The 25,255-nt window shown below is 43.9% G+C and overlaps 1 protein-coding gene across 1 annotated transcript; it reads left to right on the forward strand.

Moving 5' to 3' along the window:
• Positions 1 to 2,185: 2,185 nt before the first annotated feature.
• LOC136421019 (uncharacterized) lies at positions 2,186 to 25,255 on the forward strand. Its single transcript, XM_066408163.1, has 6 exons — positions 2,186 to 2,387; positions 22,188 to 22,351; positions 22,771 to 22,946; positions 23,491 to 23,872; positions 24,015 to 24,137; positions 24,261 to 25,255. The coding sequence occupies exons 2-6, from the start codon at positions 22,196 to 22,198 to the stop codon at positions 24,753 to 24,755; spliced, it is 1,332 nt and encodes a 443-aa protein (XP_066264260.1). The 5' UTR covers positions 2,186 to 2,387; positions 22,188 to 22,195; the 3' UTR covers positions 24,756 to 25,255.

Below are 25,255 nucleotides of genomic sequence, written 5' to 3' on the forward strand. Positions count from 1 at the left end.
TACTACAAAATTCAGCTGTCTCGTTACAGAAAAGGCTGTATTAGATCCTTGGCGGTGTTTTTGTTCTGACACAGCCTGCTTGCAAATCCTTCGGCATCAAAATCGCACGACGGCCTACGATGGCTTTAACCGCAACTTTACTTATTTCTGTATGTCCTTACCAAACATTGTCCTTTTTCTGATGTATGTTCCTAACTTAATTGTGTTAACAGGAAAACGCCTGAAAAAATTCTAAAATGCATGTAAACATTAGACAAACCCTCGATCGTATCTTCACAACAAACAGAACAACGCCCACAACATTTTCTACAAACAGCCTTATTGCGTGCCGGCCCGTTCTGCGTCAGTGCGCCTAGAGCAGGTCCTCCCGTCCCGAGCACTGACCCGACGGGTGAGCTGCATCGCTGAAAGTGAAAGCACTTCCTCTCCAACCATTCTTTCAGCCAGACACTTAAAAACTTAAGACGCTGGTGATCAAAGGCACTCGAAGGAGGAATGCGAATGATTTTTGGTTCACATTCTTCAGGAGAAGCGGCCGGTGGAGTCAGCATCACCTGTGCGACCGATCTCGCGTGCCAGGGTCTGCAGCCGGCACGCGTGTACACCAGGGGGAAGGGACGTGTGGCATGGGTTTTATGTGAACAAAAACACTGGAAATTCCACATACAGCACTGTCTAGACTTAAGACTGAATCTCAGCCTAGAAATAAAATAAAAGTCCTTTTGCGTTAGGAAATAAAGTACCTAAGGTCTACACAGAAACGTTACCCCGACTAATATTGGTGAGTTTTCCAGATACTTGTTTTGGAAATTGCAGTTTAACTTTGATACAGAATCACTTCTACCAACACAGATGAACTTAAGTGATACTAGTAACATGGGAGATGTTTGTGTAAAGCGGGCTTGTATGATCTCCAAGCAGATGTTAGCAGCTGACACACTAAAAATGGGCAATAGAAACGTCAACGTATAATCGACAACGTTACTACCTGCTTGGTGATCGGATGTCATTCGCATGCGCCATCAGGCATTGGCAAATAGAGTTTTCAAATCTCAGCTTCTCGTGCTTTTGAGTTAGTTATCCACTCTCCAGACGCAATGCCTCTTAACCTAGATTTCAATACTTAAGACTGTTGTAGATTCAAGGACAAGTATCTTAAACAGAAAAGAAAAACGGATTACCCTTTGCCGTTTTTGTTACCCTTTGTAAGCTCTAATTGCCATTCTGACAGATATTCCATCAACTTAGGACGTAATCTGCTGTGCAAGTGGCTGTATTGTTCTCTAAACTAGGATTGCGTTTATTCTACTATTTGTTGTGATTGTGAGTAACTAAGTGCATCTTTCTACTGAAGACACGTCAAATGGCTACAAGGCGAGAGATCAAATTTTATCCAAAAAAGTTTGCCACCTTTAAGAGCGACGAATGTTAAGTAAATGTCAGCTTTTTTGCCGAGCTGGCGTTTCTGTACTTCTACCTGTCGCCTTATCTGTGTTTTTCTAGCGGAAACAATCGAACTTTTATTGAGTCTTGTTCGCCACTAATAGCGCGATTGTGTTGGACACAGGTGTGTTTTACCTGCGCTTTGTTTTCCTGTTTGTTGGCGGTCAACAGCCGTAAACACTGTCTGAGTGTTGGCGCTAAATACGGCCCCGCTCTTCCGCTTGGTACTGTCCCTCCCCCTACTGGTTTACCCCTAATCCATCAGAATTTTGGTTTGGCATTCGCTTACCCCAAGGAGGGTACAAAACAGACCTAACGACGCTTTACCTGAGTAACCTGGAAGAATATGTGACCCTTTTGTCTTCGGAACTATTTTAAACTGCGCTCAGCACATTATCTTTACATTAATCATCATCTACACACACCGGGAGGGCGCGCGCCTGACGTCACGGCTGATCTCTGGTCTCATTGGTTTACTATCGCACAGGTGACCTGTGACCCCGTCGCTACGCACGCACGGAGACCGGGTGGGGGTAATAAAAGGGGTTTAGGAAACATTTATGTTGTTGGACTACACCCTGAGATGTTGATATACATCTTTCGGTTCAACTTCTTCTAGAAGCCATATGTCCTAAGAAAGCAAAAGGGTATATCGACGCAGAAGTAGTACTAGTAGGACAAGAATAGTATGCTTCACAAGTCCTGGATGTCCGTATAATCTGTATACCAGTAAACCCCTTATACATCCCCACCCGGCCACCAGTCCCCACTTTCTCTCGATTAGCACGTTTTATTGACAGCTAATAAGGACTAGTCGGAGCGGTGGACAGCGGCTTAAGACGCGTTCTGATAGACGAAGATGCTCAGCTGAAGCCACCTGGGGACACCTGAGACTCACCTGTCGCACCTGGCCATCTCACACACCTGTTAGGTGTAGCAAACAGGTAAGTCCGTGCCGTGTAGTGCGAGGGTAAACTGTAGTGCAAGTATGAAGTGTCTTCATCGGACATTTGTGTAGCTATGCGGCCGGGATTGCGTTACTGATACGCAGTAAAAGTTGCCATTCCTTCAGTATGATCTTGCATAGGGACAAATTTGAATCGAATTTATCTAAATAGGAAAATGGTGGGACAGCTGCGATTTGTTTCAATATTTCTTTTACATTTCCCTGGCCATATTTTAAGATATCTTAGGTTGGCTGGGCCATTTGTTTGGTAGGTGGTCAGACAAGAGAGTCCGAATTACTGCAAAAGTAGATCTAAATAACGCTCGAGGGCGACCAAAGTATACATATTTGCTTGGGTGTTCGACTAGGTGTTCGTTCTCTCTGAACTGTTTGACAGATTAAATGACACGGATCTAATGACGTCCTTAGAAGACGCCTCTGTTGTTCGGTTCTACCCGGTGTTTTGACAAGCCTGTGTGTAGAGTTACTGTACAAATTGACATGTACGTAACCGACTACACTTGAAACTGTTAAAAACGAAGACCACTCAGGGACTGATAAAATCTGGTCTATGTCCACAGGTATCTTTACTGTTTGTGTTAACGGGAAACATTATAAAGGGAGCACCAAAAATCAGCCACATTGGCTAGGTGGTCCTAATGAAGCGATGGGTACTTGTACAAAGTTGACTGTACTTTTCCTTGATCTTTTTTAATTCGTACTGCGCAGTTTAACAGCTCGCATGACGGTGGATTAAGCATACAGTACAGACGTCCTGTAGTCTACTAGTAGTCTCTACCAGACTAACTACGCCGGCTATAGGGAGAATATTTACCAGGATGTCACTGGCAGGCTCCGCTCTCTCTGTAGCCGACTCCCTTCATACATTTCACTCTATTTGGCCAATTTCTACTATTTTCCTAGCGATCCGCTGGGCCTGGTAGAGGCTATCGTTGTCTGGTACGGCGGATGTTGTGACATGCCTGTGTTGCGTGCTCGGCGTGTTGTGCTGTTGCTGCTATCGTCACGCCACGGTTCGTGCATGGCCCTGAAGGCAGTGTCTTCTCTGCTTCAAGTGTTCTGCCGTCTTAGGAATGTTAATAAAGTTCAGGGAAGGTATCTCCTTTCTTAACTCATTCACTGCTGACTTCTTGAAGTGCAACCATTAGTCAGTAAACCGTTTATTCTAGGAAGGCCCGGTACCAGTGAAATTGTTCATCGCTGTAGTGTAAGGATATGTGAATGATTGTATGGCTAAAACATTCTTGGCTTAGGTGTGTTCTTTTTGTTACCTTTCCACAATGATAGGGAAGTGATATGTATCTAAGATGGCTAATGATACAAAAACACCGTTCTGATTGTTCGTCGATATGACAAATGACAAACAAGTTTTGAAACGTATACTTTGAAACGTATACGTTAGTACCTCATTCCAGCCCAGGAAAGAACAAGAACAAAGCCTTAAAAGCAACGACTTCAACTTTACGTTTTATCAGTACAGAACTGGGGTGATTAAGATTCTTCTCCAGAACTTTTGTAGTGTAGAAACCGTTATTCTTTTTCAATTCCAGTAACTGCGGTAGTTTTAAAACCCGATTGAAGTTAGATTTGCAGAGCTTATGCATGGCAGGTCATTGTGGATTGTTATATAACGAACCTCTGCAGACGGCCCGCGAAACCGGTGTGTTACACCGAAGGGCGGTTGTACTGTTTGATTAATTCGATTACAGATGTAGTAAAATTAAGTCAATGTCGGAATGTGGGAAACTATTAATAAACCGTGCAGGTACGGCACGTCACTTATCTAGCTCCGTGATGAAGGCATGGTTAGTAACAACAACATGCGGTTTCTTATCTCAGGGCGTGTTATATAACCAGGCGCCCATTCTTTATGATACCAATACAAGCCTTCCGTTCACTCTCCACAGCATATGTCATGTAGCTGAGAGTTCTCTTTCAGAAATGATTGTTTGGCCCATCACTGTTAGTGTTTATTATCTCCATGAAAAATGGAGATATTGTTTTTGGCGTGTTTGTGTGTGTGTTTGTGTGTGTGTGTGTGTGTGTGTGTGTGTGTGTGTGTGTGTGTGTGTGTGTGTGTGTGTGTGTGTGTGTGTGTGTGTGTTTGAGTTTGTGTTTCCGGACTATGGATTACGATGATATTTGGTATGTGGGCAGGTGTTGTGAAGCCGAAATTCAAGGTCGATTTTGGGCCCCCTGGTATGTGACCTTGGTACTGCAGCAGAAATTCAATTTTTGTATCTCTTGACCTGGACGTGCTATGGTCTTGATTTTAGATAGCTTGTGGTGTAATGAAGACGTGGTGTGAGTTTGGGCCCCCTAGCAGCTTGCTCTGGAACTGCAGGGGCGTTATCGTGAACATCTTCTAAGGAGAATAACTGAACAAAGGAACGACGGATTTCCATGATATTTAGCATACAGGTAGCTTAGACAGAAATGTACACAATGAAGTGCAAATTATGCTAAGTAGCACTTAATTTGCATAGCTAATGAGGAAAATCTATCTTTGCAGTGTTTCCATTATAAGACTCAAATACATGTAACGTATGTAGTTTATGGAAAGTGGAGCATCAACAGATACCAATTATGCAAATAAATTCCTAATTTGCATAATTAATGCAAAACACCAAAATTCATCAAATTGGAAAATTATAGGACTGTCAATATTGCAACATGTGTAAGTAAGATAAAGGTGTTTATGATTAAGCATATATTATGTAAATGTGTAAGTCATTTGCATAAATAGAATTGTTCATGGACATCTGTGACAGGTCGTTCGGTGTAATATAACCAGCTGCTGCCACGCCGCGTGCCTGCGAAGCTGGTGTGTTACGCCGAATGGCGGTTATACCGGCTATATAGATACAGATACAGATCTGGCTCTATACTGCTCTAGTTCCAAGGCAACAGAAATGTCAAAGTTTGCACCGTTACTATGCCAACCGCCAGGAAACCCCGGTCGATATGACGTACTGAGTCAGCTGACGGCCTGTCGTGATTATGTGCTCAGCGCGGATCACACGACACGGCGGGTTTAACTGTGATTGATATCCCTTAAGTGTGGGGATCTAGACAGAAAGCTTAGCAGCTCAACCAACGACAGTGGGGTATAATGTAGCATATACTCCAGATCGTGCCATAGCATTTACGCACTGTTGTCATGGAGACATGGACACTTGTAGACCAAACCTTCTGGGCACTTTTCTCCTCCCAACTTTCTCGGTTCTATCCTTTTTTTAACTTTCTTTTCTGCTCTCATTTCTTTCCTGTTATATTCTCTCTTTCCCACTCTTTCTCTCCCCCTCTCTTCCCCTCTCTTTCCCTCCCCTCTCTCTCCCCTTCCCCCTCTCTCTTTCTCTCTCTGTTTCTCTCCCTCTTTCTTTCTCTCTCTTGCTCTCTCTCTCCCTCTCCCCCCTCTCCTGCCAGCTTAGCAACTGATAAGTTACAGTAGTGCTGTTTGACCGGATCGGTGGCGCCACGAGGTATGATTGTTAAACAATGTTCCTTTCGAATCATTTCCCAATGTTTATCCCAGATTATCCGATCGGACGCGTCTAACCCACACTATAATGCTGCGTAAGCTGATGAGGGTCCCATCGCTGTGTGAGATAAAGCCTTCAGATTATGATATCCATTAGCCATTATATTTGCGCATGTACGTCTGGTCAGGGTAGAATGATTGACAGCTACGATGGACGTCGTTTGAACAATCTAGACGCTTGGTATGTACTTTGCATGATTTTTCTTTGTTCTAAGAAAGCAGAGTAGACGACGATGACTCTTAAGCAGTAAGGTGTTCTCTAAGACAGTGCCCCACCTGTTCGTACCTGTCCTGTCGGCTCCTTTGTTCCACACCTTGATGAAGTCATGTTTGTGTACAGGTCTTACACAGGGTCAGGAAAAGTGTTCACGTTTCAAAAGTCAAACAGCCTGAGTGGAGGGAAATATGTGTTTGATGAAGATAAACAGTCTATAGTCCAGGTTACCCGCAGATCGGGCTTGTGATAAACCAGACTTGTGGGCATGACTTCAAGTTGCATGCAGGTAAATATAACGTCTTTATAATGGCCTCCGCTCAACGAGGACAGTCCAAATGTACACTGAGTAATCAAGTGAAAGTGTGAAGTTTTCATTCACTCCCATTACTCGTTGTTTCTTTATTTGGTGATCTTTAAAAAGAGACAGGTAGTCCCTTAGTTTTGAGTTGATAATTCTGAAGGAGCCCCTTAACACTGTTACGCAATGGCAGGCATAGGAGCAATTAATCATTAAGACAGAACACGACAATCAAGCTAAAGCAAACAAACATCGCTGGAAGTATAAACTGTTGAGGCATAAGCCGATACACTACCGGGAAGACTATTGAGTATTGATAACCCCACGTTCACAGTGCGTGTATGTATAACTGAGATCAAAACCCAGCAGGTGAGGTCTTGGCGCCAGTAAGACAGTCAAGTGGTTTGTTTATCTTCACCTCCATACCTGCCGTGACCTGCTGCTCACCTGACGTATACAGGTAACACAGGTACACAGGTGTGTCTTCCACCAAGTGAGAAAACTGTATACGTGTGCAAACTACATCTCAAACTTAGGTTAGACATCCAGATAATAAGATACACAAGGTGACAGTTACTCAAGCAAATGGGTAGATTTAGGGAAACTGTCAGATGTTTCAGAAAGCTTTAGACAGTAGATGCTACCTGAAACGTCTGACTCTTTCCAAATTTTATCTAGTTGCTTGAGTAATTGCTACCTTGCGTACATCTTAATTAAACCATTCTAATTGCATGTCATAATCATATTGTCAATGCTTTCTGCTGTTGAGGGCCAAGGTGAAATCTGGTGTGCAATCAGTTCAGGTCAATTACGTTTTGATGTTCTCATAATTACCCGTGTTTGACGGTCGCCGTGCGATATAAGATTAATAACCTGAATTATTCTCTGCCGTTCTTAGAGACGGAGTCAATATCCGGGTACTTATCCCCCCGTAATGCCCGGATAATGACCGCTGGGTGACCTTGGAGGGAACATTAGTAACCAGGGAGTGGTCTTTAACGTCCTTATAATGACCGCCTGGTGACCTCTGCGGATTAATATGACATTAATAACCGGGGTTTATCAACAGCGCGGCTGAGTAAACTTGACTAACCTCAATACGTAGCCAGGAGAAAGGACCCGGATGATATACTACTCTGGGAACGAGCTTTAGAACACACACGGCTGAATACCGACGACACTGCTCTTGACTTACTTTGCTTTCTTTGACTTACTCAAGTCTACGGAATCTTAGCTTTATTTCCTTTTTACGAGTGCTGGGTCTCAGTAAAGCTGTCAGTTTATTAGTGTAGTTAGTAAATCAGTAAGTTTGTTATCTAGCTTTATTGATTAGTTAATTAACCGTCTCTCACATCTGCGAACGTCATCAATGATGAAGAAGCCGGCCAAACTCCCTCCGCACTTTGAGATCGGTTCGTACATTTTGCTTTTTGTTGTGTTATCTTACAGGACTTGTCGGTGTCTTTTACCTTTTATCTGCAATAATTGCTAAATTATAATTGTACTTTGTGTCTATCTTTAAGTAAAAGTAGATGTAGCAGTTTTTGCATGAGACGTATCCATTTATATTGAGTTGAATGTCGCATCATGCTTCAGCTCAATTGAGGATGACTGCTTTACCTTTTTGAATGTCGGACAAAATATGACACATGTCCAACAACAGTTAGTCTTATTCTTACGTGATATGTATAAACGTCACCACACAGTCTATTTTCTACTTTACTTTCGTATGGCGGTATTAGACGTCAACAGAAGCCAAAACTGAAACCTCTATGATGGCTATAGCTGCCTACACGAGAAGCAAAGAAAACAAACTGAATTTTAAGAATGAAAAGAATTTCTCAATTTCTTCAGTAACGATAAAGGGATACTATGAGCACATACTGACTTTTCTGGCATCCCTTGCAATGTCCTAATGCTGGTGTCTAAGCACTTATTGTATTAGATGTTTGCGTATGTTTGGTAGGAAACACATCCTTCTTCCTGTTAAGGCTCGTGCTGTGTATTTAGAAATGGTCTTTTGTGTCAGCGTAGAATGAATGAGTCAAACATAAACATTTGGACCTGTGTAAGAATTCATGACGTCACCAGGGCGCGGTTGCCCCGGTAACAGAACGTCTCTCCGCTGACATCCGCCATGTTTGTTCCACATTTCACACAAACATGGTCATTCAGACAAGAGCAGGACAAACTTCGCTTCAGGACAAACGCATCATTCTCCGATGTACAGTATAGAGACAGGCATATAATCAACGAAAGTTTATGATGCCTTGCCCGAAGGCTAATTGGAAGTGACAAGAGATGTTTACAATTTTAGGGATAATTGAGGGCGTCGAAAAAAGGACAATAGCTTTCACATATTTCTACGCCTTGTAACGCTTCAAACATAACTGCTATTTGCATTCACGCTAGTCTAATACTTCTGCATAAAATCAACTTATTTTCGACTTTTCTAAACATTTTGCAAGAATGTAACGTTAAAGTTTCTAACTTCTAAAACACCTGGTTGTGGCCTGTCCATACAGGTGTGTTAAGCCCAGGTAACACCTGTAGTTAAGGCTTACCTGCTGTTTACACACGTTTACATGTCATCACCAGGTAAGACCTGTAATTACGACATGGTTTCCCGCAGCGCCGCTCAGGTAGAACAGGTAATTAGAACATAGTTCACACGTCTGAAGACTCACGTACAGTTAAGGACTGTCCTTATGCGGGGGGATTGATATTCATTAACGAGGAAACACTTCACTACCGTGTTGCTTTGATTTGAGTAGCTCTTCAAATTAACATTCCAGTCACTCTGGGAAGAAATACCAACGTTTTGTTGTCTGAGATCTTAGAATAGTGTGGCACCCGCGCCTCAATTTAAAGAAACCGATTGAGCGATTGAAACTGAAATATGTCAATATGGGAAGGACCTGATAGATACAGTGCACGGTACGAAATACTGGAGGATCAACGTTGTTTTCGCTCCACTCTGTAAGAGTACGATGATAGATATCTTTAGACAGTGGCTTTTTAAAAGAAAGACCTTCATTGTCTGATGTTCGACGAGCAGATGTTTCACTTTGGCTTATTTTCCACGTCTCTGAGGTAATATGATTTGTACATATTTCCTATAACCAACAGAGAAAATCGCAGTGCTAAATACAAGTGCAAAACTCTGTAAAAGACGCCAAAAACGCGCCGGAGCCACACATATCTTCTCGAAGCTTATCCCACCCCTTGAGAGCTCGTTCTGCGCGGCTTTACGCAATCAGCGGTAATTAGAGCGGATGAGGGGCGCTGACTCCGGGAGTAGTCCGGCCACTTTCCCAGGATAATCCGGGGAGGGTCCGTCTGCGCGTGTTAACAGGTGGTTCAGGTAAACACACCTTAATGTGGGAAAGTCAGTTCGTTTTATAGGCCTATAGGGACCCGTTTGTACCAGCAATGCTGTTCAATTCTGCTCAGTAGAACACAGGAGAGCATATATGAGAGTTCCCAAACGTACATGGATCAAGAGGACGTGTTCCCGTGAGCTGTCAGCTGTGAACTGTCATTTGACTTTCATTTGCGAGAGGTAGGCTCTTCTGCAGGCTTATAGAGACGCATTAGTACCAGCAGTGCTGTGAAATTTGCTTGATAGAACACAGGAAAGCGCCCTACAGAGACCAAGAGGACGTGTGTGCGTGAACTGTCCTGTTCCGCCTGTTTAGGACCCTGCATTGGCGTGTTATAAGGTTGGTTCTACGTGATTTCTACTGTATCTACAAACAATCTCTTGTAAGTAAATTACATTAGTTAGCAGTATGTTACAGCCGCATATATAATGAAGTCCTTTCCTGTCAACTTTTGTTGACCACGAAGCTCAGAAAGTCTATGCAGGTCTGTTGACGATGTTCAATGCCCTGTGGCAGTCTGAGGCCTGGTTGTGTATATTCTTTGCAATTACTCAGATACGATCCTTTGTTCTTGGTAATTACTCAGAGTCAGATATGATCACTTGTTCCCGACCTACAGAACGTTCGGACATGGCACCTGCCGTATTGACCTGTGGTACTATATCCTGTTATCCTGATAACGACAAAAATTACCGTCGGTTTCTCTACATTTAGCTTGTTGTCTTGGCTGTTATGTTAACATTGTTCTCGTAGGCCTTTATGCTGCACTTATATACATGCTACAACTAGCTACAAAGTCAAGTCATGAAATTATGAAGGCAAAGGAGAATGGACCTTTTGTAGTTTAGTAATTGCAGTTCTAGAAGGCTGATTGAATACATGACGGATTAATATTTTTCTCGTATGCTTTTGTGCTGCACTAATATACATGCTGTAACAAGAATCAAGTCAATATAAAGGTACCAACTTCTATTGTAGGTACAGAAGAATGAACCTTTGTTAGTTCAGGTATTGTAGTTGTAGCAGGTTGACATGCACATGACGGGTCAACATAATGATTGTTATCGTGCGCTTTTGTGCTGCATTAATATACATGCTTTAAGTAGAATCAAGTCAATATAAAGGTACCAACTTCTATTGCACGAGTAGGCAGAGTAAAATGCACCCTTTGTAGTTATGTTGTTGCCATTTTGGCGGCTTGACAATGAACATGACGGGCTGTTAATGAAAGTTGCAAGCAGGGCACAGTGTGTGTGTTACATAAAAGATTTCTATTTGTTTCTGTACGACATCTTGGACAGGTTCTTGAAAGGAAGACAGACGTCTTCTCTCCGCGGGGGCCGGCGTCTTAATCCGTCCTTTCTTACCTGCGGTGTTTAAGGTGTTCTCAGACTCTGTCGTTCCGCCACTCGTGCACGTTCTTGGTCAGGGGTCGCGTCAGGACAAAGACGCGATGATTGGTTTAGAGACGAGGCTTAGGTCTGGACCCCCAACCTTGGTAGGGCAGGCGTACAGTTTAAAGGGAGGCTTCAGTGACTCAAACGCACGAACAACTCAGAATTGTAAAGGAATATGCCTGTTAATAACAATTGTAACTACGAACTATTGCCAGTTTCAAACTTCAGTCATCTTCAATCAGAAAAGGACCAACCGGCCTGTAAGGTATTAAATGCTGACAGGGCAGAAAAGGAAACTAACACAGATCACTAGCTGTCTGGTAAAACAAACAGAATAGTCAACACTTTTAGTGAAAGCGATGAATCATCCATCCCTCTTCGGCCTGACGCGACATAAGCAACTTTTACTCACTGATACTGACTTTCGGAAGGATGGATCTAGAAATTGTTACAAAGGAAAATAGATCCACAGAAATTGTGTGGTATTCAGGAAAAGATGTAATCAGTTTGAAAGCCTTTTAAGTCACAAACACGGTAAGCACCACTTGACCTCCGCAAGTTTTGACAGTAGAACAGACAAACTTCTGCTCCAGTTCTCTCTGTTTTCTCTGCACGCAAAAGTCTTCAGGGATGTTTTTACTGGCGCTCCTTAAGCTTTTCAGGGCCACTCTTAAAGTAGGTCTTAGAGAATCACTTAAAAGTCACCACAGAGAAGGATATCAACCTATCAAGACCCCGTGCTGTGTTAAGGAGACTTTGTGCTTTACCTTGTAAGGTAGTGAGTAAGCTAGTGAGAGTCAATCCAGTCGGTGGTTGCGTCATAGCATCTGCTTACGAGGTGAGTGATGTTATCTCTAAAATTATACCCAGAATGAATGCCAGCTTGCAATAAACGTTTGTCCATAAGTTGAGACTGAAGGTATATGTTGACATATGTGTTGACAAGAATAGCCTCCACCAGGACTTCGTACGGGGGTAAGTATCGTAGAACTCGGTAAGAAGGGGAATGATTGACCAGGAGAGTCAGTCCACGGGAAGGTTAGCGTTCGGTGGTCAAACTCCACTGGCAAATATACAGTCCCCCTTGAGCGGCAAAGTTTAGCCAGCGTAGTTAGTTTGGTAGAAACTAAGTGAGGACTTGGATCAGCTTTAGTATCTCAGTTTTGAGACTTGAGTCTGTCGCTTTGTACACCAGGATTATGGACACAACTTGTAGCGCACTCTGTGTCATTCACAGGCCTTTGCCTGTTCCCTAGCCACATCATAGGTACGATACGTAAAGACTTTGCTATTTGGTGTATAAGGTAGGAGGTTACTCATACATACAGCAGCCACCACTGCCCGGGTGTGTAGGTTTGAATGGGAAGTCCTCGGTGTTCAATGAGTCGTACAAACTGGAACACCCTTCACAGGAACTAAAGTCAACATTCGCTCAGGTGTTGTGAAAACCGTTAAGCCGCGATGCTGCTTCCAGAGCACGTTATGCAGTTCGTGCTTCCCATTCCAGTGGATTTGTCACTTCTGCTAGTAAACTGCAGTATTGTCCATAAAGGCCCATCTTTACAATATAGTCTTTTTACTGGTCGACTTTCCCCACTTCCAAAGTGTAGCACACAAAAATTACCTATCGAAGGAGTTTATACCAGGTGAGTGGCACATACCACCTGAAAGACTACCCTGATGAAATCGCACTCCTTGAGGGACCGAGAGGGGCCACATAGCACCCCGCACAGTTTGAGAATGTGTATGTAACAGGATGTACTCCATTGTAACTTAACTTTCCGTGTACATTCGAAGATCCTCTACAACACTGCAAGCATTACCTTAGTTTGAAAGTATACCTCTGAAATCAGCGGCTCGCATTCAACAACGAACTCGCAAGGGACAACTACATGTACCTCTCAAACTCCGACAAGTTTTCAAGGGTGTGGTTAACTTGAAGTCAACTCAGTCGCTGGTAAAAATGTGAAAAATACAGTGATTTACACCAACTCAAGAAGAGATGTTTCTTTATATTTGTGCAAAATTGTAACTCATTTCATACAAAAATTGACCTGCTATGATAGAAATTGCGTTAGTTTTTGAATCACCCTCGTACCTCTCACCCTTACGTGTAGCACAGGCTACCTTAAGACGGTACAAAGGAGCCGAGAAAACGAGTCTCGGAGATCGTTCCTAACGAGCCGTGGCGGTGTTTGTCCAGCCCAGCTGACCACACAGACCCACCGGTCAGCGGGCCGGAGTGAAAGCAGTCTTGCGTCCCAGCGCGTGCCTCTAAGTCGGGACGCTGACTGTCGTAGCAGGGTTACTTTTTGAAAGACTCTACTGCTAGGCCTAGATCTGGCTGTAAGCATAGACATGTGTACTGTGTGAACATGTACACTCAGGTGAACTGGGTTCGTTTTTGCGGCAAAGGTACAAGTTGGCGAAGCAGCCGTCAGGACTGGAAATAACCAGTAAGTTCATTGTCTTTAGTCTTTACTGTCAGAACGTCTTTAAGTCATAGCATGGCAGTTCTTCCACGGGGTGTAGCGTTAGGTCTAGATGAATGTTTGTGAACTGTGTTTACGTTTGCTGTAAAGGCACAAGTTGGCGAAGCAGCCGAGAAGACTGGAAATAACCAGTAAGTGCATCGTCTTTACAATTAGCACGTTTCTATGTCATAGCAATGTCACCCATTCCGCATTTTATACTGTTTAGCTGTAGATCTGCAGTACTGTAAGTAACAACAGATATGTCTACTGTGTGAATATGTACTCTGAAGGTCAGTGACTTGGGTTTGCGTACACGTAAAGGTACGAGTAGGGAAAGCAGCCGGTACGCCTGAAAATAATGAATCTTTGCAATCGGTACGTTTAGTTCAACTGTAGTTTTCTCCTGAAATCACAGCTGCACCAGAAGTAATCAGACAAGCTTTTAGACTTGATCTTGACCTCCGTTACCACCTTTCCGCTTTTTACGATGATTGTCCCAGGCACTTATCATGTGTGCCTATGAACACAGAGACAAAGATTGACACCCTGATCATACCTGTCACACACAGGCTCAGTGTGTTTACAACATTCAGCTGTTGTCAGGGATTCTGTTTGTCCCTTAAGCCTCGGTAAACATCGTTTGTTCCTTCAATGGAGCCAGGATGACAACAGAACGTCAACTCTTGTGTGCTCCTGTGGTGAAACAGTACACCACAAGATAAACATGGTTTATGATAAATTATCAGTAGATAGACGGAGGGCCTGTCTATGTGATTAGGAAGTGACCATTGAATGATCTTGTCAAGAGTAGAAAAATTTGCACTGCTGATAGGATGATCCTGCACCTTTGCACTGTTGTAAGGATTATCCTGTCAACAGTACAATTTTTCTACTGTTGACAGGATCATGCTGTCAATATCCACTTCCTAATCACATAGACAGCCCCTCTGTCAATAGCCACTTCCTTATAACAAACTATCAACAGATAGACGGAGGGCCTGTCTGTGTGATTAATGATACTGAACTGTGATTTATGAGAAGCGGACATTTATGGACTTGGCTATGGGGACTCGTGTATCAAGGGCTTTGTGTAGGTGACGTTTATGAGGTATCACGACATTTAGACTGTTTATGATAAATTTGGTTTTACGACACTCGGTCATGTATACGCCGTAAATCAAATTCCCCAAAAAGGGGGCTATTGACCTCGGTCATCCTGTCAAAAGTGGGGAAATTGCACTATTGACAGGATGATCATGCCAACTGTGCCAATAATTATGCTGATGACATGATCGTCCGTCCATGACATAAAGGGTTCGTCAAAGTAGAATATACTAATCGTAAAATTTCAGATCTTCTCAAAGTAGCAAAAGCAGTCTGCAGGTACAACTAGTCACCTCTAGTTTCATCCCTACACTTTTCTCAATACCTCGTCCTGATTCCTTAAATCCTCATTCATCTTTTCCTGTGTATCATCCCAAATCAACAGGAAGTTAAACTTCCCAATTTAATCTTCATTCCTTTGTATCTTCAACATTACATATTAAAACTATGATAACTTCACAACAGAAGCAAAATGAAATAGGTCCAAACAACGCCCAGACATATCCATTACACACACTTCCTACATGTAACTGTACACCGGCTACAGGACGTCAAATGAATGTCCGAGTCTTTCTGTTCATTCCCACTTAAGCCGTCTTAAATAATTGATGCCCATCTAGACTTAACGTCCGTTAAACGTATCAGCGGAACAATTAGCTGCCATGAATATTTCATCCCTGCCCTACTCATACATGGCGACATGTTTGTGTAGTTAATGGGGGATGCAGCCATCCGTGTGGACAGGTCTTATAGAGTGATCATAATGTTGTCATGATATGTCACGGTGTTTGTGAAGTCTGTAGAGCTGTGATATGTAGGGTTACTATGTTTAGCTGTGTTAAGGAGGTTATGTTTTCGTTGCAGTTGGTTCGTTTGTAAACAAGATATCTAGGACTAAGAGATGGGTTTTTATTATTTTTGTGGGTATTCACTCGCATGAATCGGTTTGATCGAATTGGTTTTGTGATATAGATGTGCATTCAGGGTAAGATGGAAGGATTTTCTCAAGGATTCTTGGTCATTTCTAGATGAAGCAGGGGTAGTTAGATGGTGGAAAGTGTGGGAACCGTAACAGCTGGGCCCAGCCTTTACTCCCGTCTTTGTAGATCAAACCACTGAATTACATTCCGGGGAATCCTAGCAGCGTTGTTCCAAGTATGTAGATGGACCCATGCTGCCATGGTGGAGTTTTCAGCTTTTGGGGATCTTTAAGCCTCCACCAGGACCTCCTACGGGCGTATGATTCGTAGAATTCGTCAGAAAAAGGACTAATTAGCCAGTAGAGTCAGTCCCTTGTGAAGATCACATTTCGCCCGTGTAGGAGCCTACAAATGAAACCCTGGCAAATATTCTCCCTATAGCCACCGTAGTAAGGCTGGTAGAGTCTAGTTCTTTTCTGGTTAGCACTGTTAAAGGAAGGGAGAAACAACACGTCTGGTAAAAGCACAACCGTAGCCATAGCAACATATGCTCGTTTCTAGGCAACAGAGCCCGCGGGTGTTAATTCTAATCTCCAGATTTTCCCGAGTTGACACACGTGTTAATAGCTTGAACGTCCTGAACTTTGAATGTTAACTTAACACCTTTGTATAAACATCACTGCGATAAAAACATATCCCAAAAGCAGACTGGGTACACATGCTGGTTTGGGAGTTGCTGATTTGGGCGTGGCGTTGGCATGGCAACGTTAGAGTCGTCCGTGTGTTTTTTTTCCGTATCATTTGCACATATGTTCAAGTCGAAAGATTTGGAGTTAACTGTGCTGTTTGCTTCTTTGCTTAATATATTGAAGTATCTATCCGTCGACGTCCGTCCAACGAATTATCGAAGATCTACATGTATATTCTTTAGGTGATATTGGTAATCGATAATATCATCCGAGTAACGCCTTCTTGGCTTAATATTTATCAACAAATCCTGTTCTGACTAACTCAACATTACCTACAACACCATGAATCCATTAATACATTACTGTCCGCACACACCGCACAAGGACCAATATTCCCATATAAACAGCCATTGTGCCGCCCACTCCAAACCACACTACAGCACGCTTGTCTCCCCAATGGCACTAGTATATCCCAGCTTCTTGAGCACATTTTGATCACCGTGCCACATGGAACAGCCTGGGAGTTTCTCCCGAGCCGGACTCTGTATAATACCGCAGCAGAGCGACCATACAGGCGTGCTGTACCGTGTAGTAGGACAGGGACACACGGCTGGGCTTCTGTACAGTACTGTAGGACAGGGATCCATGTCTGTATGGAGACCGCGGCTGGACTACACGGGTAGGTTTCACGGTCACATTCAGGTGTAGTCTACCGTGAAGGGGAGGCAGGGGTAGCGGGTATCAGTGTCAATCTTGGGTAGATAAAACTTTCACTCACGTTGTTGTACGTGTGCGTACAGGCACAGAAACCGAGCACTATAGTCCTTCATATTATACTGTGGCGCTGATTGATGTTGATGATATAGATCAGTTGATGAAAGTCACCTACAAACAGGAAAGAAGCAGTCTCGTATTCAAGTTGAACATCGTTCATCAAACTTGAATGAAGACGTCCTTTGTGTCGCGCCATCTAGCCTTGGTGTAATTTAGTGTGTGTTGTGTTCTTGTGACTGTTCTTGTTGTCCATCTATGTAGTTTTCGTAAGAGTACTGTTGTTAAGGTTGTTAAGAAACTAAGGCTGGTGAACATCACTACAATTCTAGACTAGGTACAGTTTCTAAAGCTATGTCTGCCAAATATGCAGTTTTTCATGGTGTACTTTCATAATTGTTCTAATGTATAACGTTGTTCCTACTAGTAATATGTATTTATGGATTGAAGGCGTCTTTTGGTTCTTAAGTCCGCGATCCTCATTGTAAGGCTTAGTTAATTTGTGGGCAGTAGTAGTGGGCAACCTCAAACCAACCGTACACACTCACGCCACATCTTCAGAAAAGAGGCTGTAGCCGCGTATAGTTCCCGTTTAGAACTTTATTCGAGCCCACACCTTAGTTAATTTGTGATAAGGTGATTTTTAAAAGCCGATGTCACATGGAAGACTTGATTTTCAGGGTCACAACCTCCATGTTCGACATCGAAGATTACGCCCTTGTAGGTAACGTTAATGACCTTGAACATCTGAACGTCTATCAAACGTTAAAGCCCCCATGTTGAAAATGAAGAAAGACAGAGGCACTTAAATGTCGCCTGTCTTGCCCCTCAGTTGTCCTCTTTACCTTTATGTCGCTGTAAAGGTACCGGTCTAGCATAGATTCTTTGTCGAATAATTCTATTTTTCATAAAGGCAAAGTCGTTCACCTCCACAACAGCACGACCTCTGTGGTCACCACAATTTCTACAGTCTCCACTATGAGGTATTGTGTTCCTTATTTCCGCTGGAATGATGAATTGCGTTTCTTTTATTCTATTCTGAGCAAATGAAATGTCACATGGGACCACAAAACAGCCACAATCAGGTTTACCGCCTACAATAGAGTCCGGTGACTCGCCTTGATGTAAGCATTACCGTGGCTCAAAAGGGGTTTATTAAGTTACTATTCATAATGTCCCGTCAGCACATGTTGATTACGGAGTTTATTCCCGACCTTTTCTACCTGCCCCCGAGGGTCACGTCCTATTCCACCTGTCTGCCTCACCTGTACCTGTGTTACACCTGAGATCTCCGCCCAGAATGGGGCATCCTCGCGTTGCCATGGCGACCACGGACGTGCCTATTCTCGGGTTACCCGGGGGGTGTAAGCTATCCCCCGTCGGTGCTGCATGAGTTAGTGCGGACTATGTGGGATGCCGATTGGTTTACGTGTTTTGTTCGTGTCGAGGCTGTTGGGACAACAAGTCTCTCCCGTGGTGTGGTCTACAGGCACGTAGTTTTCTGAAATCTTGTCGTGGACTTCAGACAAACTGAGCGTATATACGCTTATCCTATAGTCCTGTATCGTACACGGATGAGGAAAGTTGTGTAGCTGTGAGGATCCCTGGATCTGCCAAACAGCGAGCACGCTTGTCTAAAGGTAGGCGCGTGTGTTTTAGTACTTATGCAAAACCTACCCAGCCATCGCTACGGTAGATAGATGGTGACTTACTGTAGGTCCAGTGTGCAGTCCTCTGCTTGAGTCATGTCTTAACTTGCGTCATGCTTTGAGCCAGGTGTTAAGGCATCTTAAGAAAGTTGGCATCGTTTAAGACTCGTGACTTGAGTCTGTCGGCAGGTTGATAAACCCTTGAGTCACGTCGTGTGCCCCGTCACAGGTTACGCAAGCAGGGACTTAACTATGTCACAGTAGTGCATATTGGTTGAGCGGAGTTATGTGTTGCGCCTTCAGTCACTGAGTAGTTTTGACAGAAGGGGTTCCGTTTTTAAGTATTGCTGGTAAATTCTTGTCAGTGTAGGACTTGCTGTATGCATTTCGGCTCTGTTGTTCCGCGTCGAATTCACAGATATTTGTCATGTGTGCGTATCTGTAACAGAGAAAACATTGAGTCTACCACAGCCGGGATGTGGAGTTTTCCTGTGTTCCTCTCTTTACCGAACTCAAGAGCACATAATAAGACCTCACGGTTTGTGCTTACAGTGTTAATGTTCAGACTCAAAGAGAAAAGATGGCAAAATGCTTTGGAAATAATCTGAAACTAAGAATATAAACATGGCAAGGCGTGTTCCCACAACATTGGGCCGTACCGGGGGTGTTGACGCAACAAAAAGTGACAAGGTTCGACGGGAAGAACTTTTAGGTATGGAAACACAGGAGTCAGTCGCCTCTGATTGTTTACTTTGTTACGGAAACGATATCTGCGTGCATGATTTTTGACCTAACCCGTGCACACCCCGATACCAGCACCCCGGTGATATTTACACAGAGCTTCACAGCAGCGCTGGTGGATGGGAGAATACAATCGTACGGGACTCTTGTTTGGGTTATGCAGTCAATCAACACTAGAGCTACGTAACTTAACGCCAACTTAGGGAATTCTTCCTCTCTGTGTCCGTAAGTTTGCTGTTTGCTTTCTAGTTTGAGGAGAGTTACTGAACTGTGCTAGTGTAGTGTTATAAGGTATCGTTGAATAGGTCCATATGTACCTTGTAACGTTTCCGTCTCAGATCGAAGTACGTAAAAGTTGCATCACGCCATGAAGTGGTTTACCAGTTATGTGATTCAGCTCCATATCGTAGACTTAGTTCTTCCATGTATTAAGCAAGTGACGTAACTTAAACTTTATAGGAAGACATGGATCAGATTACATGTGTTACAGGACTGTGTAGTTCTACGATAGTTCATCATTTACCTTTATGGGACTGCTTTTTTTTGTTTGCTGTGTTACTTTCGCTTGTAGCTAAGGTGTTTTATTCTTAATGTTTGGATAATGTAGGTTTCATACCCTGTGTGTTATATATGGCAGTCCCTTAAGTATCGAGTTCACCAGATTTCTACAGGCCGTGTTTTCTTAACGTAAGAGGCACCGCGCCGGTAGGCCGGTATGCGCTGCTAAAGAAGCTATTTAAGGTGGTCACTAGTATCGTTTTTACACTACTGTTCGTGTCACCTTTAAAACAAACAAACTCCCCAAGTTTTGTGTTGAGAGCGTTTGACAAAATCAGCGTTTTGCAACGTAATGTAAGCCTCAACATGTCTAGTTCTAGTCTCCAAGTCAAACTAACACAAAACCAGAGACAGTACATGATAGTAGTGTTGCTGATACACACACGTCTTTAGAAGTGTTTAAGGGGGATCTCGCCGCGATATTCTGTGCGTTGTTTACTTTACAGTGTTGATTATACGCGCTGTTGTTTACCATAAACACAATCCTCCGATATACAGATCCGCCACTCAAGTACCTTGTTGGGGGGAGGCTATTTGGGCCCTTGGTTCTATAGAGAGATAAAACGAAAACTACCCTCCTCTTTAATAGCTTCACAACCCACAAATTACAGAAAAAGTGGGATCATTCATCTTCCACTGTCTCGGAAAAAGAAGTCGAACCCAATAAGTTAGAATTTAGTGTCAGTAGTTAAACTAGAGTTGTCCAATACTATATTGTTCACTGTCTGTTCGTTCTTTTCATGTTAAATGTATTTGCAATTAGCCTACGGGCAAGAACTTGCAATAAACTTTTATGTGCGACATTCGAAACGCCTTGGAAATACAAAAAAACCTTATGATGTTTCTACTTGACAATATCATCAATATCTAAAAATGATGAATCGACCTTGTAGCCAGAAGGTAGCCACTGTACTAGCGTAGCCATGGCAACCGTCCTGAGTGGCCATTGGCTGGTTCTGAAGTGGTGTTAGAGACCATAGCTGTCGCTTTCGGGAGGAAAGTAGCCAATTATGTCTGCAATTTACCTTATTTAACTATCTAGGGCAGTGTATTGTCCAGACGGCTAATATAGTCACACTTGGAGTCAGGAAGGATTATGTTACATGGCCTTTTCCATGGCCTAAGTTCAGGTTGCGATTGTGTAGTGCGACTACAAGGATAAGGGCTTGGCACATCTTTTAATAGCTTAGTGGCAACATGGTTAGATCTTGGCTTGATACATGCTCTGAGACTTTGTCTTAAAACGATATGCATTGTCTTAAACACAAGAAAAGACCCTCTTCTAATATTCATGCTAACTCAAAGAAGCCACCACCTTATAGAAGTACGGGCTTGTCTGTCGGTAAAGTTACGCCATTCCCACGCACACTGATCTAGCTCAGAGTCCTGCCCCTGTACCTGACCCGGTATTGACTGACGGCAGGTTCGGTAAACCCCGACCAGCCCGGCCGCCGCCACAACACTCCCTCTGAAGTGGTCTGGGTTACCTGGGGGCACGGTACGTCCCGCCGTTACCATGGCAACGACGCTTTAAATACGACAAACACGTCACTTTAACCTTTTGTGTTGAGTCTTAACATCATGATTAATCTCTCTAACATCATGATACGGTCCCCTGGGTGGTTGGTAAAATATATACAACCTCAAGTGGCATTCAGTTGTGTAGTGCTTGCACGGCAATTCCGCTACTGGATTAGAAAGTCCGGAGTTCGTGTCCCAACCTACGGACCTGATGAAATAAGGTGTGATCCCTACTGACCTACTACTACAAGAGAGGTTGCTATCCTTCGCAAATGTCATTGTGAGCTGTGCCCTTGAGGTTAGCCACAACTTGACTACGGCAAGGTCAAGGTTGCTAAAGTTTTTCAAATCCTTAGACAGTTGGGGAACTCCACTTTGGGAACTAATGCGTTCCATGGTCTACAGATTATACTATTCACAGTAGAGGAAATCCATCATGCTTGTCTAAGAGGATGCATATTTTGAAATTCCGTCTTTGGTTCCAACAGTCTAACCTCTACCCCCCCCCCCCCAGGTCCGGACATGATGACGTCGACCGTGGCGGGTTCGACGGTTGCCACGGTGACGAGCGGCCGGCAGCCCGAGTGGTTCGAGGACCAGCGCGGCGTGCCCGAGCAGCAGTCCAAGTACCTGCTCAAACTCAGGAGTCTGCGCGAGGGGCTCATCAGGCAGGAACAGGTACGACCTACGGAGTCTTTACTCAGATACTCAGATGTACCTCTCTCTTTCCCCCTCTCTTTCTCCCCCCTCTCTCTCTCTCTCTTTCTCTCTCTCTCTCCCCCTCTGTGTCTGTCCCTCTCTCTCTCTTTCTTTTTATTCGGTTCTCTCTCTTCTTATATCTCTCTCTCTGTCTGTCTGTCTGCATGTCTGTCTGTCTGTCTGCATGTCTGTCTGTAGTCGATTGGCACTAGATTTGTATTTGTTGCCGGGTTAAGCAGCAGAGAAAAAATTGAACTATCTGTCGCAATAGTATATTTAAAGATGACCTTTACAAATGCGTCCTGTGAACCACTCCGCAAGACCGAGTCCATGACATGCAACAAAAGATGATCACTCAAGCTGTTTTTCCCTACACTAAGACTTTTTTTATCCACCAGGCTAACCTGAACAACGCCCTGGGCCGTATCCAGCGTCAGAACTACGCGGGGAAACACAACGCCAAGCCGTTCTACAACCGAAAGCCGCTGCCGCATGCGCAGAGCACGCCGTTCCACCGCAAGGCGCCGCACCTGGAGAGGCTGAAGCGGATCAGGGAGATGAAACCGCCGCCAAGGTAAGGACAGGTGTACCAGCATATGCACGTTAAGACATAAAAGATACCCACAAATAGTTACTCAAGCAACTGGACATGATTTTGGAAACGGTCAGACGTAGCATCCACTACTTTTCGTCAGTGACTCTGAGCAAGATTACGAGATAGCCAAGTGTGAAGTGTCTCAAGACGTCCACGTAGATAACAGACACGAAGGTGTGTTTTACAGATATAACAACTTCTCCAAACAGATGTAGAAAGGCAAAATCGTAACGCTTCTCAAGCTCCTGGTTCCCATGCAGAGCAGCGAGCCCTTCTGCCTCTTCATATCTAATGTGTTATTCAACGAATTATATACGCATGACACTCTGTAAGTGTGTTTAGACAGAAAAAAAAGAAGAAAAAAAATAAAAAAACTCTTTAGAGATTACAAAGAAAATGTTCGCATCGAAAGAAAATTCAGGAAGATGATAAGACTAAGTGCACTATTCAATACAATACCACGTTAGACCACCGACATACGCATATATCATTCTATAATAAGTACTTTTTCACTCATGTCCAGGTTGGAGCCGCTGCAAGGCCAGCCCATGTTGAGCAGTACCGTCCCGACCAAGACGGGGGTCTCCACCAGCAACAAGACGCCGCGCGAAGACGATGACGTCGACATCTTGATGGAGAGTTGGAAGAAACGTTACCTGAGCGAACCAGGTGCAAAAATCGGCCCGTCTCAGCTCCAAGCTCTGCTGCACCCGACGCACAGCATCCCAAACGTGGGCCGGAGGGCCATCGGCTCCCCGAAAGACTTGTCTCTCAGTTTCTCGCGAGAGGACAGCTTCACGAAGCAGAAGCCTTTGAACAGACCGCCGCGGTACGCGCGAAGGAGCGTGACGTCACAGCAGAGCAATGAACACATCAATCTGGAGCCGGATGTGGCGAGTTATCAGGTAGGGTGAAGATAGAGGGAAGAAAAGAGAATGTGTCGGATGTGTGGAATTGTGTGAAATTGTATATACATGTACGTTGCTCATAGAGGTGCGAAAGATGTCCTTCATCATCTCTTTTTTCCATCCTTTCTTCCCGCCACAGCTTCCCATTGTCCAGGCGACGCCGCCGGATCACGTGATGCACGTCCTGGAGCAGATGGCGCGTGCGCAGACCGTGTCCGGCGCCCTGAAGCCGCCTCCAACAACGCCATGGTTGGACGGACAGGTGGGCGATAGCGCCGCCATGCGGCTGCAGTTTGCATTGCAATTACCATTATCAATAGAAGACGCTGCTATGAACGTTTTTGTTTTGCTCCAGGTATGCTTAACATTCCTCTTTCTGTTACAGTATGACTATGACCCCGATGTTATGACTCACCTGACGTCATCGATGGCGCAACTTCCGGCGGAAGTGCCTTACGAACAGGACTTTCCAGTGGAGAACGTTGAGACAAAAACTGAAGATGTTGCACCTGAAAATATTCCTCAAGACCCTCCTGCAGATAATGTCTTTATAACCCAAGACACAACAGAAGTTTCTCAGACTGTTTCGAGAGACCCTAAGACGTCGGACTCAAGTGTCTCTGAAAAGAAAGTGGAAACCCCTGAGAAAAAGGTGTCTTCGAAAGAAAGTAAGAGAAGTAGCCACAGATCGAACTCAAATCATCAAACCCCGGCGGCGGTTTCTTCAAGGGGAAGTAACAATTCTCAGTTGGACGTTCTGAAAGGTTCTGCAGACGACAGCGAGAGCGGCTCCGCGTCGCCTAGGAGACAGATCGTCGTGCAGATGCCGGAGATGCCCGCGGCGCATGCCGGGAAGGAGGAAATCTCCGAAGCGGCGTAGTTCCCATACGGACCGCGAGGTGGCGCTATGAACAGGACAGTCGCGTCAGCCATGATGAAAGAGATTCATTACCCGGATTCAAATAGTGGCAAATCTAGTATTTAATGATATATGGATTATATAAATGATGTTCTGATGTATAGACGTATAGATAAATCACTTGGCGTTATACGTTTTAACGTCGCATTGTGCAATATTGTGGTACATTTAGCAGTCTTCTGTCAAAACAGACCAGAGATTATTTCGTGTACTACTCGGTAAATCTTCATTTCTCTTTACACAAAACATTTCTGTGTATTTGGGGTTTTGCTTCGATTTTTGGTTCCGATTTTAGTCATATTCTATTCTTCTTTGCAGTATAGAAGAATTGAAGGGCACATTTAAGTAACACAGTGGAGGAACTTCATATTTGACTATGAGAATACTTTACTCCTAAGTACACTATCTGATGTTATATCATGTCTTGTCTGCATGAAATACACGATTAAAGATTCAATTCT

This window comes from Branchiostoma lanceolatum, chromosome 15 (assembly GCF_035083965.1).
Source record: "Branchiostoma lanceolatum isolate klBraLanc5 chromosome 15, klBraLanc5.hap2, whole genome shotgun sequence".
NCBI classification, from domain to species: Eukaryota; Metazoa; Chordata; class Leptocardii; order Amphioxiformes; family Branchiostomatidae; genus Branchiostoma; species Branchiostoma lanceolatum.